Source organism: Physeter macrocephalus, chromosome 5 (genome assembly GCF_002837175.3).
Source record: "Physeter macrocephalus isolate SW-GA chromosome 5, ASM283717v5, whole genome shotgun sequence".
Taxonomy (NCBI): domain Eukaryota; kingdom Metazoa; phylum Chordata; class Mammalia; order Artiodactyla; family Physeteridae; genus Physeter; species Physeter macrocephalus.
The window spans coordinates 60,212,838-60,227,807 of NC_041218.1; the positions used below are offsets into that span (position 1 = coordinate 60,212,838).

General features: G+C 42.5%; 1 protein-coding gene across 1 annotated transcript in view; it reads right to left on the minus strand.

Annotated features, from left to right (window-relative positions):
* The window catches only part of LOC102986866 (serum paraoxonase/arylesterase 1), a 27,234-nt gene extending 12,804 nt beyond the window's left edge, over positions 1-14,430 (minus strand). Inside the window, 6 exon segments of the mRNA XM_024131444.1 lie at positions 257-329; positions 1,651-1,706; positions 3,414-3,458; positions 4,331-4,406; positions 13,762-14,017; positions 14,390-14,430. Of these exon segments, the coding sequence (XP_023987212.1) occupies positions 257-329; positions 1,651-1,706; positions 3,414-3,458; positions 4,331-4,406; positions 13,762-14,017; positions 14,390-14,430 (547 nt within the window).
* Between the last annotated feature and the right edge of the window lie 540 nt (positions 14,431-14,970).

Here is a 14,970-nt window from a genome sequence, read left to right on the forward strand (position 1 = left end):
TGCGGAGCACAGGCTCCGGACGCGCAGGCTCCGGACGCGCAGGCTCAGCGGCCATGGCTCACGGGCCCAGCCGCTCCGCGGCACGTGGGATCCTCCCAGACCGGGGCGCGAACCCGGTTCCCCTGCATCGGCAGGCGGACGCGCAACCACTGCGCCACCAGGGAAGCCCAAGAATTACTTTTTGACATTTTGAGTTTAATGTGGCTATAGCAGAGGAGCCCAAACAGAAGTATCTAATAAGCTGAAGGGAGGGAACTGAAGAGCTGATTAAAATCATCATCATCATCATCATCATCATCATCATCATCATCCACTTTGGGGGTGTTCTCCTAGAGAGACATCACAGTTACAGTTGTGACATGGCTGAACTTTCTGAAATAGAGAAAATAAAGAGGAGGCAAAATTATTGGTCCTTGGGGGAATGCTCAGAGAATTCGAAATGAGTGACAAAATAAGAAAGAGGGGAGACAACCTGCAGCAGAATCAGAATGAGGACAGATAAGTGTACTGGAATATCAGGGAGGGGCGACTGAACAGTATAAAATGAGATGGAGGGAGGGAGGAGAGGAGGGGAGAGGGGGAGAGTTGGAAGAGAGAGACAGACATTGCTGATAACTTTCAAGGCAGCAATTTTAGCCCCGCCAAACCGGGAAAAGTCTGCAGGGACCGAAGAAGGGATTGTTGGATAATTGTTGCTGCTCACCGAAGAAGGGATTGTCTGATGAGGAGATGGACGACAGGGGTGATTCTAAACCCTGGTCTCACGTTTTTATCTCCTGGAGAGCTTGTAACAAGCACTACCGCCCAAGCCTCCCTCAGACCAACTGAATCCGAATATTTGGGGCTGGGACCTGGACATCAGGCTTTTCGAGCTATATCGCCTGCCGCAATGATCTATACGCGGGAGAGGTTCAACCATATGGTGGCTTTTCTCTTCAAAGTTTGGAAATTGTGGAATAAAGTATCAACAATTTTAAATTAAAAGGCTTATTCTGAAAAGTATAAAAAAAGATAAAAATCTAAATGATGTGTGAGGGGATATATATATATATATATATATATATATATATACACACACACACGTACACACTTATATACACTCAATTCAGCAAATATTTGAATATACTACTTAAGTGCTTCAAGGAATAGACAGATGAATGGGAAGCCATTCTTGAACTCACTGGACTCACAAATTGCCACAGTGGAAGATAGGGGAATATAAGAGTTCACTGTACACACAGGAATACAAATATGCATAGAACATATACTATCAAAATCATAACATCAGTATGAATGCATATACGGTTTGTTTTTTGAACCATATCACTACTCATTTTATTTGAAGATGGGCATTGGTATAAAAAAGGCTGAGGGCTTCCCTGGTGGCGCAGCGGTTGCGCGTCCGCCTGCCGATGCAGGGGAACCGGGTTCGCGCCCCGGTCTGGGAGGATCCCACGTGCCGCGGAGCGGCTGGGCCCGTGAGCCACGGCCGCTGGGCCTGCGCGTCCGGAGCCTGTGCCCCGCAATGGGAGAGGCCGTGATAGAGGGAGGCCCGCATACCACAAAAAAAAAAAAAAAGGCTGAAACAAAAGACAAGCTGCCAGTCCTAGAAAATGGTTCAGAGCACAGTAAGTGAAAGGAAACACTTACGGAGCAAATGAAAGCCAGTCCATTACGAACTATCTCCAAGTCTTTAGAGCCAGTTTCTGTCAGAAAAGAGAATAGACAGCACAGATTGTTTCATACTGTTGCAGGAAGCTAAGGGTCCTTTTCTTTATCACTCCTAACTTGAAAATAGGGCTACATATTTAACTCTTCTTTGATAGGTTCATTTATTTATTCCAGTTGACTAATGTGATTATTTAAAAATTAAAAGCGATTCATATATTGAAACAAAGTATATTTAAAATGTACACTTAATATATTGGTTTTAAATTGATGGACTAGAACTTTTTCCTTAGAGCCCAAAACCTCTTAAAGTACATGGAAATTCACTAAATGTACAAAAGGTACAGTAATTTGAAAATAACCTGCTGTTTTTTAAAGACATAAACTCCCAATATATGTTGATACTTAATAATTCCAAACCAAATAAACTCTTTGAAAACCCTATTGGAAATATAAACAAATTCCAAATGCTTTGGTTAAAATGGGGATACATTTCATATGCCAAATATGCATTTACTATTAATATAAACATCAAGAAAATATCACCAAATTAGTTATGCTTTAAGTACATGTAAATTTTTTGGATTTCAATCAATCTCGAGACATATGGGATTTTTGATTTGGTATTAATAATTTTAGTGGAGGTGTCTGTTTTTCAAATATCCAGTGATATTTAATATCAATATCATGTTTGTTTTCTAGAAAAAAAGATTACACTATAACAGATCTGACCAAGCTTACTGATGCTAACTGCATTAAGTCACGTGGCCTTTCCAACCTCAGTCAACTGAGATAAGTAATTCTAAAAAAACCCTCAAAACATAACAAAAGCAGATTGGGACTGACATATACACACTACTATATATAAAATAGCTAACAAATAAGAACCTGCTGTATACCACAGGGAACTCTACTCAATACTCTGTAATGACTTATATGGGAAAAGAATCTAAAAAAAAAAAGAGTGGATATATGTATATGTATAACTGATTCACTTTGCTGTACACCTGAAACTAACACAACATTGTAAATCGACTATACCCCAATAAAAATTAAAAAAAAAATAACAAAAGCATGAATGTCAAACAAGTTGTTCTCAAATAACAAAGCTGGTTGGTTGAAGCCAGATGGGGACTTGAGTCCTCCGACACTCCTGTTGGTTGCCTACCAGCTGCTATTCCCTGGCCCTTTTATCTTTGCTGAAGGGTCAGTCTTCCACAAAGGAGGCCCATAATTACTTTCCCAGCTTCCTTTGCAGCTAGGGCACCAGCCTGTTGTCTAGCTCTGATTAATGAGATCTAAGGGAAAATCTGCCGAGAGCTTCTGGGAAAAATTTTCCTCCCAGATATTAAAAGATAGATGCATGAGGAGAAGCCCTGTGGTAACTGCAAAGGTGTGTGAGGTCTTTTAAAAATTTTACCCTTTACTCATTGCTTTTTATTTCTCTTTTGTCCCTCCTCTGCCATCTGCTCAGGTTATATTACCATAAAATCAAACACTGTCTGACTATTGTTTTTGCTAAACGGACCAAACAAAAACAAATGATCAAAAAACAGTCAAAAACATTGACAGTAGGTTGGTAAAGTCAAAAGTCAAGTAATTTGGTATTCATAACTAACTACTGACTTAATAATACTCTCCTGGTTCATAGTTTTATTTTTGAACAAAATTTAACAAGTATATTAATCAAATAACTCGCAATATTTCAAGTTCAAGTGAGATACTTCCTCCTCTCAAATACTTACCTATTCCTTTTCCTAATTTACAGTTAGGAAGTTCTACCAATTTTACTCTTGGGAAGCATTCTTTCTTGTTCTGGGAGAGAAAAAAAGGAATCAACTACACATAAAACTGTCCAGAAATTATAATTAAGTTGCAAAGGTAAGTAGCCAATAAAGTTCTCCTTAACTGTACTTTTTGACTGGGTTTCAACCCCAGGGTTAGTGGTCCCTGAAACCTGAGCAATTCTACCAGACCAGACCTGAGCAAGACACATGGGTCCCGGGGCACAACATTCAGTATTTATTTAGCAGAGGTGGGTAGATACACAAAGGAGATACATAGTGTCCTCTTGAGGACTCTGTGCCCTTTGGCAGAACAGGAACTATTTCATCAGCTGTGTCAGGAGTCCTAAGTGGAAATTTGGGTTAAATAGCAACAGGGTTCCAATTTATTCCATTGATGTTTTAGGGCTGCTGACAGATGGGCCTCCTGCCCATCTGCCCAGTGTGGCCCCAAAGCCTGGACTGGACATCTGCTCTCGGGTGTGTTACTTGAAAAATGCAGGTGTGCTTAAAAGATTTATAACTTCAGAAAATCATACCCAAGGCCAACATATAAAAAGGCATTGCACATACACACACCCAAAAGTGACTTACTAAATCTGAGTGCATAAACATTGTGGGGAACATCTGAGTGAAGGACAAAGGAAAAAAGAACAGATGTGAGAAGGAAGTACCAGCAGGCTGCCTGCGCAGCACAGAGCTATTGACGCAGCATTTGAAAGAAATGGACCACGACATTAGCACAGCCAAGAGATCTAAACAAGAAACATTTTTTGAGAACTAATGATACAGTATAGTCAGAGTGAGCAGCAACAATTATCCAACAATCCCTAGAAATCTTACTTGACTAAAGATAGACAGGCAGAGAAAGTTTTCACTTTGCCTTACTGATAATTTAGTCTCATAGAAGGAGGAAGATGGGCTAAGGGTGACCGGACACTTTGCATAAAATTCCTAACAATATGGTATAAAATAATAGGAATTTGGAGGTGACTTATTATTTCATCTTTTCATTCAGATAAAAATGTAGCATGCTCCTACTATCATGCCATTGGCTATCAATTCTACCCTCTACGAGGGTCTGAGCTAAGAGGCTAGCAGTGGGGTCTAGTAATCAGCTTTGTTAAAGCACCACAGTTCACCCTGAGGCACAGAGTAGAGAACCTGGGCGCTAGAGATCCAGAGATGAATGGATAGATGAGGAAGGCCTGGCCTGCAAGGAGAGCATGGGTCCCTGAATGATGTACACAAACTTAGAAAGCAGACTTCAAAGGAAACTTGGGATCTGCCCCATGACCTGAGAAACAAAAAGGTATTTCAACAATGGAAATCTGACATTATAATCAAAAAAGTTTGCAATAAAGAAATAAAGGGGAAAGTTTAGAGCAGTGCCTTACCAACTTTTCAGACTAAGACCCACGTTAGGAAAAGCATTTTACATGGCAGAAACACACATCACACACACACACACACACACACCCTGAAACAAAGTTCACAAAGTGATACTCACCCTAATACATTTAATAAATTCTTAACTTTTCTATTCAATTCTATTTCATTTATTTAAAGATGCTGGTCATACAAATAACCAATATTGGTGAGGATGTGTGTATGTGCATGTATGTATATATATATATATATATATACACACACACACACACACACACAAACACACACACTGGAATATTACTCAGCCATAAAAAATAATGAAATTTGCCATTTTCAACAACATGGAGGGACCTGGAAGGTATTATGCTTAGTGAAATAAGTCAGGCATAGAAAGACAAATACTGTATGTTGTCACTTATATGTGGGATCTAAGAAATAAACAAATGAATGAAAACAACGAAAGAGAAACAGACTCACAGATATAGAGAACAAACTAGTGGTTACCAGTGGGAAGAAGGAAGTGGGGAGTGGCAAAATAAGGGTAGGAGATTAAGAAGTACAAACTACTATGCATAAGATAAATAAGCTACAAGGATATATTGTACAGCACAGAGAATATAGCCAATATTTTATAATAATTATAAATGGAGTATAATCTATAAAAATACTGAATCACTATGTTGTACACCTGAAACTAATATAATATTGAGTCAACTATACTTCAATTTTAAAAATAATAAAATAAAAATAAATAAATAAATAGGTAAGTGTTGATCATAATTTACTAAATTGATTTTGTGATCCACCATTTTGAAAAACACTGGTCTACAGAAAGCCCCGTGAATATACACAGAGTGCCCCAATGAACTCAAAGGACAGGTACAAGATGTTAAGAGTGGAGGTCATAATCAAGGACATTACAAAGAGTGACACAGAAGAAGAGTCAGTGACGTGCAATCAGTGAGTGGGTCAAGACTTGGGAAAAATGCCAAGGATAGCCAAATTAGCTTTTTTAGAGTCAAAATCACACAGGAAGAAGAGGTATGCAGCCTGGCTTGCAAGGTTCATTAAATGTGATGTGTTCACAGGGGGCAGAGAAAAGCAGAACTGATCAGCCCGTATTCTAACTTAGGCTTCTCTCTCACGGAAGTTGATCTCTAACCTGGAAAAGGCAGAATAATCACAGTAAAAGGGAGCCCGCAGTAGGTAAGGAGGCATTAAGTGAGCACTCAGTTGCTTTAGGTTCAAATCTGTGGCCAAAAGAAGTCAAATCTCAACAGACTAATCATTACTCGTACAGTTCAGGTACTGTAATTACTCTGCTTTAATCCTCAAATCTCTCCCTGAGGTATTGTTTTCCCTATTTTACAGATGGCTAAGATTAAGTGGCTTTTCAAGGCTACAAAATTAGGAAGTGGCTGAGCTGGGATTAGAACTGAAGTATGAATGCAAAGACCACATTCGGTCCTCTGCTCAGCAAAATGTACCAGTATCACCACTTCCAAAAAGCTGAAGGAAGTGCCAGAAGACAATTCAGCTTGCGTTACTATAATCCAGCTCATATTTTTCTATTTTATTTTCAATTATCAGGAAACATCTTGTCAAGGGCTTGATTAAGTCCAAATGTTCCAGGTCTAAAGGATAAAGTTCAATGTTTGAGATGTGTTGCTGATTTATAAGCTGCTGAACTCTGGCCAGAAATCACATACTCCCTGCTATGAATTATTCTTTGCAAATACATGCCAGCTCCTTACAAAAGAAAGCAAGGATCTTTAGCTATGCATTAAGAAATCCATTCTGGAACTTTCCTTGGGGCCATATGCATCCTTGCCCAGTCTACCTTCTGCCACTGCACACTCCTGTGTGAAATTATAATTTCAATAATATTGAAATTATTCAATATTCCTTACTGGGTCCTACTATCCTTAAAAGGATGGAATTGGGATTTGAAATCAGGTGCCATAACACCAAGGACCCTTTTCTCTCATCACTTTCTCATGCAAGTTTTCCCTCCACCTAGTCCTTCCTGCTAATCCACCTGGAAGGTTCCTACTCATGACAGTCTGCAGCTGCTACTGATCCTCTGTGACAGGATTAGTAACTCCTTCATTTATCCTCATGAACCTTCACTATACATCTACGGAGTCTCTTACCATATTGGTTTTTTTCCCAATTCTTTTATTTATTTATTATTGGAGTATAACTCTTTTACAATGGTATGTTAGTTTCTGCTTTACAACAAAGTGAATCAGTTATGCATATACATATGTTCCCATATCTCTTCCTTCTTGCGTCTCCCTCCCTCCCACCCTCCCTATCCCACCCCTCTAGGTAGTCACAAAGCACCTAGCTGATCTCCCTGTGCCATGCGGTTGCTTCCCAATAGCTATCCACCCTATGTTTGGTAGTGTATATATGTCCATGCCACTCTCTCACTTCGTCACAGCTTACCCTTCCCCCTCCCCATATCGTCAAGTCCATGCTCTAGTAGGTCTGTGTGTGTTTTATTTACCATATTGTTTTACAGTAATCAGTTTGTGGTCTCATTGCTCACAGTAAACTCTGAAATCTGTGAGTGAATACAGCATCCTATTCATCCCTGTGAATTCCCACATGAATACAGCACTCGAGAAAAAAAGAAGGTACTTGGTAGATGTCTGCTGAATTATTTTGTGGAATTAGTAGGCTAGTGCATCAGATGGAGATGATGTTGGTTGCATTGATAGAGGAGGACCAGTGAGTTATTCGTCCTTAGCCTATGGTCTCAGTGAGGTATTATCACAATATATATTCAAGTACCACTCATTAAGTGGATCATTCATAGGTAGATTTTTTTAAATAGATCTTTACTGGAGTGTAATTGCTTCATGATACTGTGTCAGTTTCTGTTGCACAACAAAGCGAATCAGCCATCTGCATATACATGTCCCCATATCCCCTCCCTCTTGAGCCTCCCTCCCACCCTCCCTATCCCACCCCTCTAGGTGGTCACAAAGCACCAAGCTGATTACCCTGCACTATGCGGCTGCTTCCCACCAGCCAACTATTTTACATTTGGTAGTGTGTATATGTCATGCTACTATCACTTCGCCCCAGCTTCCCCCTCCCACCCTATGTCCTCAAGTCCATTCTCTATGTCTACCTCTTTATTCCTGCCCTGCAACTAGGCTCATCAGTACCTTTTTTTTTTTTCGATTCCATATATATGCGTTAGCATACGGTATTTGTTTTTCTCTTTCTGACTTACTTCACTCTGTATGACAGACTCTAGGTCCATCAACCTCACTACAAATAACTCAATTTCATTTCTTTTTCTCCACAGCCTTTCCAGCATTTGTTTCTAGATTTTTTGATAATGGCTATTCTAACTGGCATGAGGTATCCCTCATTGTAGTTTTGATTTGCATTTCTCTAATAATTAGTGATGTTGAGCATCTTTTCATGTGCCTCTTGGCCATCTGTATGTCTTCCTTGGTGTAATGTCTCTTTAGGTCTTCCACCCATTTTTTAACTGGATTGTTTGTCTTTTTGATATTGAGCTCCATGAGCTGTTTGTATATTTTGGAGATTAATCCTTTGTCTGTTGTTTCATTTGCAAATATTTTCTCCCATTCTGAGGGTTGTCTTTTCGTCCTGTTTATGGTTTCCTTTGCTGTGCAAAAGCTTTTAATTAAGTCCCATTTGTTTATTTTTGTTTTTATTTCCATTACTCTAGGAGGTGGGTCAAAAAAAGATCCTGCAGTGGTTTATGTCAAAGCGTGTTTTTCCTATGTTTTCCTCTAAGAGTTTTATAGTGTCTGGCCGTACATTTAAGTCTTTAATCCATTTGAAGTTTATTTTTGTGTATGGTGTTAGGGAGTGCTCTAATTTCATTATTTTACAAGTAGCTGTCCAGTTTTCCCAGCACCACTTATTGAAGAGGCTGTCTTTTCTCCATTGCATGTTCTTACCTCCTTTGTCATAAATTAGGTACCCATATGTGCGTGGGTTTATCTCTGGGCATTCTATCCTGTACCATTGATCTATTTTTCTGTTTTTGTGCCAGTACCATACCGTCTTGATTACTTAGCTTGGTGGTAGAGTTTGAAGTCAGGGAGCCTGATTCCTCCAACTCCATTTATCTTTCTCAAGATTACTTTGGCTCTTCGGGGTCTTTTGTGTTTCCATACGAATTGTAAAATTTTTTGTTATAATTCTGTGAAGAATGCCATTGGTAGTTTGATACGGATTACCCTGAATCTGTAGATTGCTTTGGGTAGTATAGTCATTTTCACAATATTGATTCTTCCAATCCAAGAATATGGTCTATTTCTCCATCTGTTTATGTCATCCTTGATTCCTTTCATCAGTGTTTTATAGTTTTCTGAGTACAAGTCTTTTGCCTCCTTAGGCAGGTTTATTCCTAGGTATTTTATTTTTTGTTGTTGCAGTGGTAAATGGGAGTGTTTCCTTAATTTCTCTTTCTGATTTTTTGTTGTTGGTGTATAGGAATGCCAGAGATTTCTGTGCATTAATTTTGTATCCTGCAACCTTCATAGGTAGATTTTTGAGATAGCATATGGCAATAATAAAAGCTAACATTTACAGGGTATCTTTCATGTGCCAGATTTTATATATATCCTACTGTGATATGTATTATGAGCTCATAATATTTAGGTGGAGAAACAGGCTCAGAATTGTAAAGTTGAGACAGGCTGGGACCTGGGACCCTTTGCTACAATGCTTGCACTTGGACAAACATCTCCTTAAGCAACAGAATACAAACTCTAAGGGACTAAAAATAACTGCGTGCATGTCCAGTTGGGACAAATTACGGACAATATGATACAAAAAGACCAAAGACCCAACTGTCATTCATGAGGTGTCTAGAACAAAAACAGGGAACTGCACATGATCCCTGCACACAGCTCCACCAAGGGGGTGGGCAGGCCACCTAAGCCGCCCCTCTGGCCCAGATGCTGGATCTGCCCCTACCTACACCCCATTTAAAGGACCAGATCGCCCTCCCTCAGGGAGCGAGCAAGGGAAGCCGTTATTTGTTTTCGCTCCCTGTGCTGCAGCACAGGTCCCCAAAAAGCCTTGCCTAAATTTCTCTTCTGACCTGTTATCAATTTCTGTTGATTAAAAAGTCCAAGAATCTGGGTCAGTGACAAAGTGACTTGAAAGTTGCAGAACTGAGATGCAACCCAGGTCTGTTGGAATTCCCCCACTGCCCTCTTCCCACTAGAGCGTGCTGCCTGGAGTGGGCATGGGGGTGGCAGAAATATTAATGCGAGCTTTGCTGTTTCCTTCTAATGAAGGGTCTCATGCATTACAGTGGGCAATTTAGGAATGAGGAAGTAGTTGTCCCAGAGACGCGGGGCTGCAACATTCCACACTACAGGGGGCGCTGTTTATATCGTAGTCCTCGGCATTTCCTGGACTTGCGCAGTGCACACCTCGCGAGGCCACAGCAGCCAACTACAAAGAAGCGCAGGGAAGACTACTGATCCAGGGGAGCTCCCTTCTTTCTTTGCTCTGTGCTGCTATCACCTCAGAAGCATCCGGGAACCCCTCAAGACACATCTAGTATTCTTCCACAAGTTCCTTCCAGCCCCAGGACTATATAACTTCTTGTGAACCTGCCCCACTCGCATACACCGCGTCTCTGAGGAAAAAAGATGTATCGCCTCTGCGGATTCACCTCGACCCTGCTGCCGGTCTCAGGACATAATCTCTTCCCTTCACTCCTTTGGGCAGATGAATGACGCAGGATTTGAATGTCCTTTTGAAACCACGCACCTCAGATAGGACTCAAATCCAGTCACACCTCATGTGGGACGCGAACACAGACGAGCCTCGTGTGGGGCTGGAATCCACAATCTCTGGCTTAAGAGGGGACTCGAACCCACAGTCTTCTGAGTGCAACCGCACACCTAGTCTCAGGACTTAACGAAGCTCAGATTCTTTATGTCTCGGCATAGAAGGACTTCAGCGAGAGACAAAGTGACAGGTAAGAAGCAGATTTATTAACAGACTGTGTAAAGAGGTTGCAGGAAGATGGGGCATGAGAGGAGGGTCATGACCCAGGTCTCGGGCGGCCAAGTGAGGGTCCTTGGCTCTGGGCAGGAAAGAATTCAAGAGCGAGCCAGAGTAAAGGGAAAGCAGAGATACACATTCCAGACACATTACTTGGGCGTCTCAGAAGGAGGGCAGCTCTGGGAGAAATACACTCCACAGAGGAGTGCCAGCCGGCTCAGAAGGCAAGAGGCCCGGGGTGCAGAAGTGGTTAGTTTTTATGGGCTGGGTAATTTCATAGGCTAACAGGTGGGAGGATTATTCCAGCTATTTCGAGAAAGGGGAGAGGATTTCCAGGAATTGGGTCACCGCCCACTTTTTGGCCTTCTATGGTCGGCCGGGGAAGTGTCATGGCGCCTGTGGGTGTGTCGTTTGACATATGGTAATGTATTACAATGAGCGCATAATTAGGCTCAAGTTCTACTGCAAGTCGAATCTTCTGCCATCTCGGGCCTAATCTGTTCTAAGCAGTTTTTGTTGTGTCCTCAATGGCTATGCCATTCTTTCAAGGGTTATGCCCGCCCCTTTCCCTTGGGTCTCACTTTAGAGACATGCATACACATCCCCTGAGGAGCTTGTGAAATAATGCTGATTCTGATTCAATCGTGTGGGCTGGGGCCCGAGATTCTGCAAGTCCTGGGAACTCCAGATGATGCTCACGCATCTGGTCCACAGTCCTTTTGAGTAGTGAGGCTTTAGAGCTTTTCGAACAGTGAGTACAATTTCCCTTCCTCCCCTCTCTGGGCTGCTCGAAGGCTCTGCAACCATCCTCCATCTTCATAACCACCCATCCTCCCAGCTGCACATTGCTCCTACTTCTGCCATGGCTGTTCTAGCCTTCTTTTTTATTCAGAAACCAGAGGTCCACCCCACTTCCACTTTCCTTTTCCCTTCTCAGTCATCTGATTACAGCCAGAAGTTCAAGGACTGAGGCTCCCTCCCCACTTGCTGGGTCCAGGTGCTAGAAGTAAAACAGTAAGTTCTTACTTCAAGCTAGACCAGGTCATCCCACTGCAGCAACCCCACGGCAAACCAGCTCCAGCAGCCACCCCATCCACAAAAAGAAACCACAGGCAAGGCCAACAACGAGATTCACAGAGACTAATATTATGTTCAGCTATGACCATAGTGTGCATTGGTCCCTTCAGACAAATCAAAATCAGGCTTGGGGCCCAGAAACCAAGGCCAAGGTCCATCTGCTGCCCAAGGCCAGGCCTCAACTTTTTCAGTTGAAATTTAAGTCTTGGTGCAAATCAATGGTGTAGAATAGTCTGTCTCAAACTGTATCCCAGAGAGTTATACAGGATGTTTTAGATGGTACCAAAAAAGGGAGTGAAGGATGTGGGCAAATAAGTCTGTGAAATGACAAAGCAAAATCATTTTCTGTTTGTTTGTTTTGTTACTGAAGGACTTTTCAAAGCTTTCAACATGCCAGAATACACTGTCAATCTCTAGGAAAAGGCTACAGTAGACAACACTTCACAAATTTATTTATCCAAGGAACGTATTTTTTATGGAGCATGTCTTGTGGCTTGTGTTCCAAGGAACAAACTTGGGGAAATATTAATGTTGGATCAAATAAGTTGATAGATAAATGTTGATAGATGTTGATAGAGAAACTTTTTAGGATGGTAGTGGTAAAGCTATACTTTTACACAAAAGCATATACAAAATGCCTACAGTCTCCACCCTTAGAGTCAATTAAGGAAGGTAAACCAGAAAGATAGACCCTCACTCCTTCCTGGCAGATCTGTAATCCTTTAGAAGATTACAGATCTGCCAGGAAGGAGTGAGGGCCTATCTTCAAATTGTGCGGGGCAATTTGAAAAGTGTGGGCAGAACAAACCCAGGGATAGATGGAAATGGAGAATCAAAAGGAGAAAGGCTAGAAGGGGTGTCAGATACTTACATCTCACTTATTTTCATAATAGGTAATACCAGGGTAATACTGCACAAATATATATATAGATAGATAATGTATTTATATACATATAAATGTAATACATAATCTATATATTCTCCTTTGGCAACAAATAGTACCATGATTAATGAAAATCCACAAACCATAATTTTTACATGATTAAAAACCCCAAATCACTGTTTCTTACTTTTTTCTAACAGTTTGTGATTCCAAAAATAACCAACAATTAGAAGAAAAGAAAAGCCCAATAGTTACAAAAACCTATTCTGAATGTATGTTTCTAATCAGTCCATAGGGTCATACGATTTTTTTCTAAAAATCCAAAATGTTCAATTTGATTTTTAGTGATGTCGTACTTCAAGTAGATAATGAGGTTTTATTGATTAAGCCTTAGGGATTAGGATGATCTTTAGACTTTGAACCCCTATTTAAAAAGTTACTAGGACTTCCCTGGTGGCGCAGTGGTTAATAATCTGCCTGCCAATGCAGGGGACACGGGTTCGAGCCCTGGTGCGGGAAGATCCCACATGCCGCAGAGCAACTAAGCCCCGTGCGCCACAACTACTGAGCCTGTGCTCTAGAGCCTGCAAGCCACAACTACTGAGCCCACGTGCCGCAACTACTGAAGCCCGCGCGCCTTGAGCCCGTGCTCCGCAACAAGAGAAGCCACCGCAATGAGAAGCCCGCGCACCGCAAAGAAGAGTAGCCCCCGCTCGCTGCAACTAGAGAAAGCCAGCGCGCAGCAACAAGGACCCAACGCAGCCAAAAAAAAAAAAAAAAAAAGTTGCTAACAAAACTACTGATACATTCTTAGAAACCTTTTTCCCCTTGTATAGTACTTAAAGCGTTATAAAATACTTTAAGGGAAGGAGGGCACTAACATTTATTGAATACTTACTATATCCCAGGCACATTGTTAAGTGCTTCCTATATGAGGCTTACTGAAGCAGCTAATGTTAGAAATGTAAAGTGATTTGCCCAAGATCCCAAAATGGAAGGGACACAGCAAGAGCCCAGGACATCAAATGCCAGTGCCAGGGTCTCTCCCCTGACGCCCCAGGCATCCCCCACTGGAGTGGGTGGGCCATCACGGTGCCCATTCCTTCCCACTTGCTCCGCTCCACACGTGAGTTTACTGTCTCTTCCAAGCTGGGAAGGTTTGTGCCACGGCCGGGCAGCCAAGGCGGGAGCTCCTTCCCTAAATTTACACAATATCAGGGCCTCCCTCGAATCTGGTTATCTATTTTGAAGCAAAGTCAATCTGTAGCCAAGATACACCGCTTTCATGAGAAATTAATTTGTGTGTGCCAACAGCTGAGCCACTCACACTGTCTCGGAGAAACCGAGACAGCTGTCTCCTTAACCTCTCTCCCAGAGGGTATGTTTTCAGGTGGCGGGGGAAAGTTGGATATTGATGCAGTCGCTGTGGGACGTACGTCCAGTGCTCGCCTGCAGATCTTCTAAGAGCCCGGAACCTGCTTGGGAGTGGCGGGAGCCTCCAGGGCCTGGCGCGGGGGTGGGACGGACAAGAAGGGGGGTGGGCCACAGCCCCCGGCACAACTCAACTTACAGATAAGAAGAGCGGTGATCCTTGAAGAGTGCCAGCCCCATTCCCGAGGGTTAACACCGTCAGCTTTGCTATGGCCTGGGACAGACAATGGAAGGATGCACGGAATCAACGACGGGAGACGGGCAGGAAACCCCAGTCAGCCCGCAGCCTCGGGCCGCCCAGGGATTGGCTCCACCCCTCCCGGCGGCGCAGCTCACGCGGCCCGCCCCGTACGCCGACGGCCTGAGCTGGGCCCAGCGCCTACGGCCGGGAGCTGCACGCACCTGGCGCTTTAAAGGGAGGAGGCCGAGAACTAGCTGCCTAGATGAGGCAAAAAGGGGAGAACTAGCAGACTGGAGGAAATGGAGAGCTGTGGGAAAGGAGAGCCAGGCTTTGAGGAGCGCTCACTTTGTGTTAACAAGGGCCTCATCTTTGTGGCTCAGGTTCAGTAACTTGATCACCCACCGTGACTCGGCCAGGAAAAGTACAGAAGGAAGGGAGGGCTGTGATTGGAACCCCTAAGATATAATTTTTTTTTTTTTTTTTTTTTTTTTTTTTTTTTTTTTTTTCGGTACGCGGGCCTCTCACTGTTGTGGCCTCTC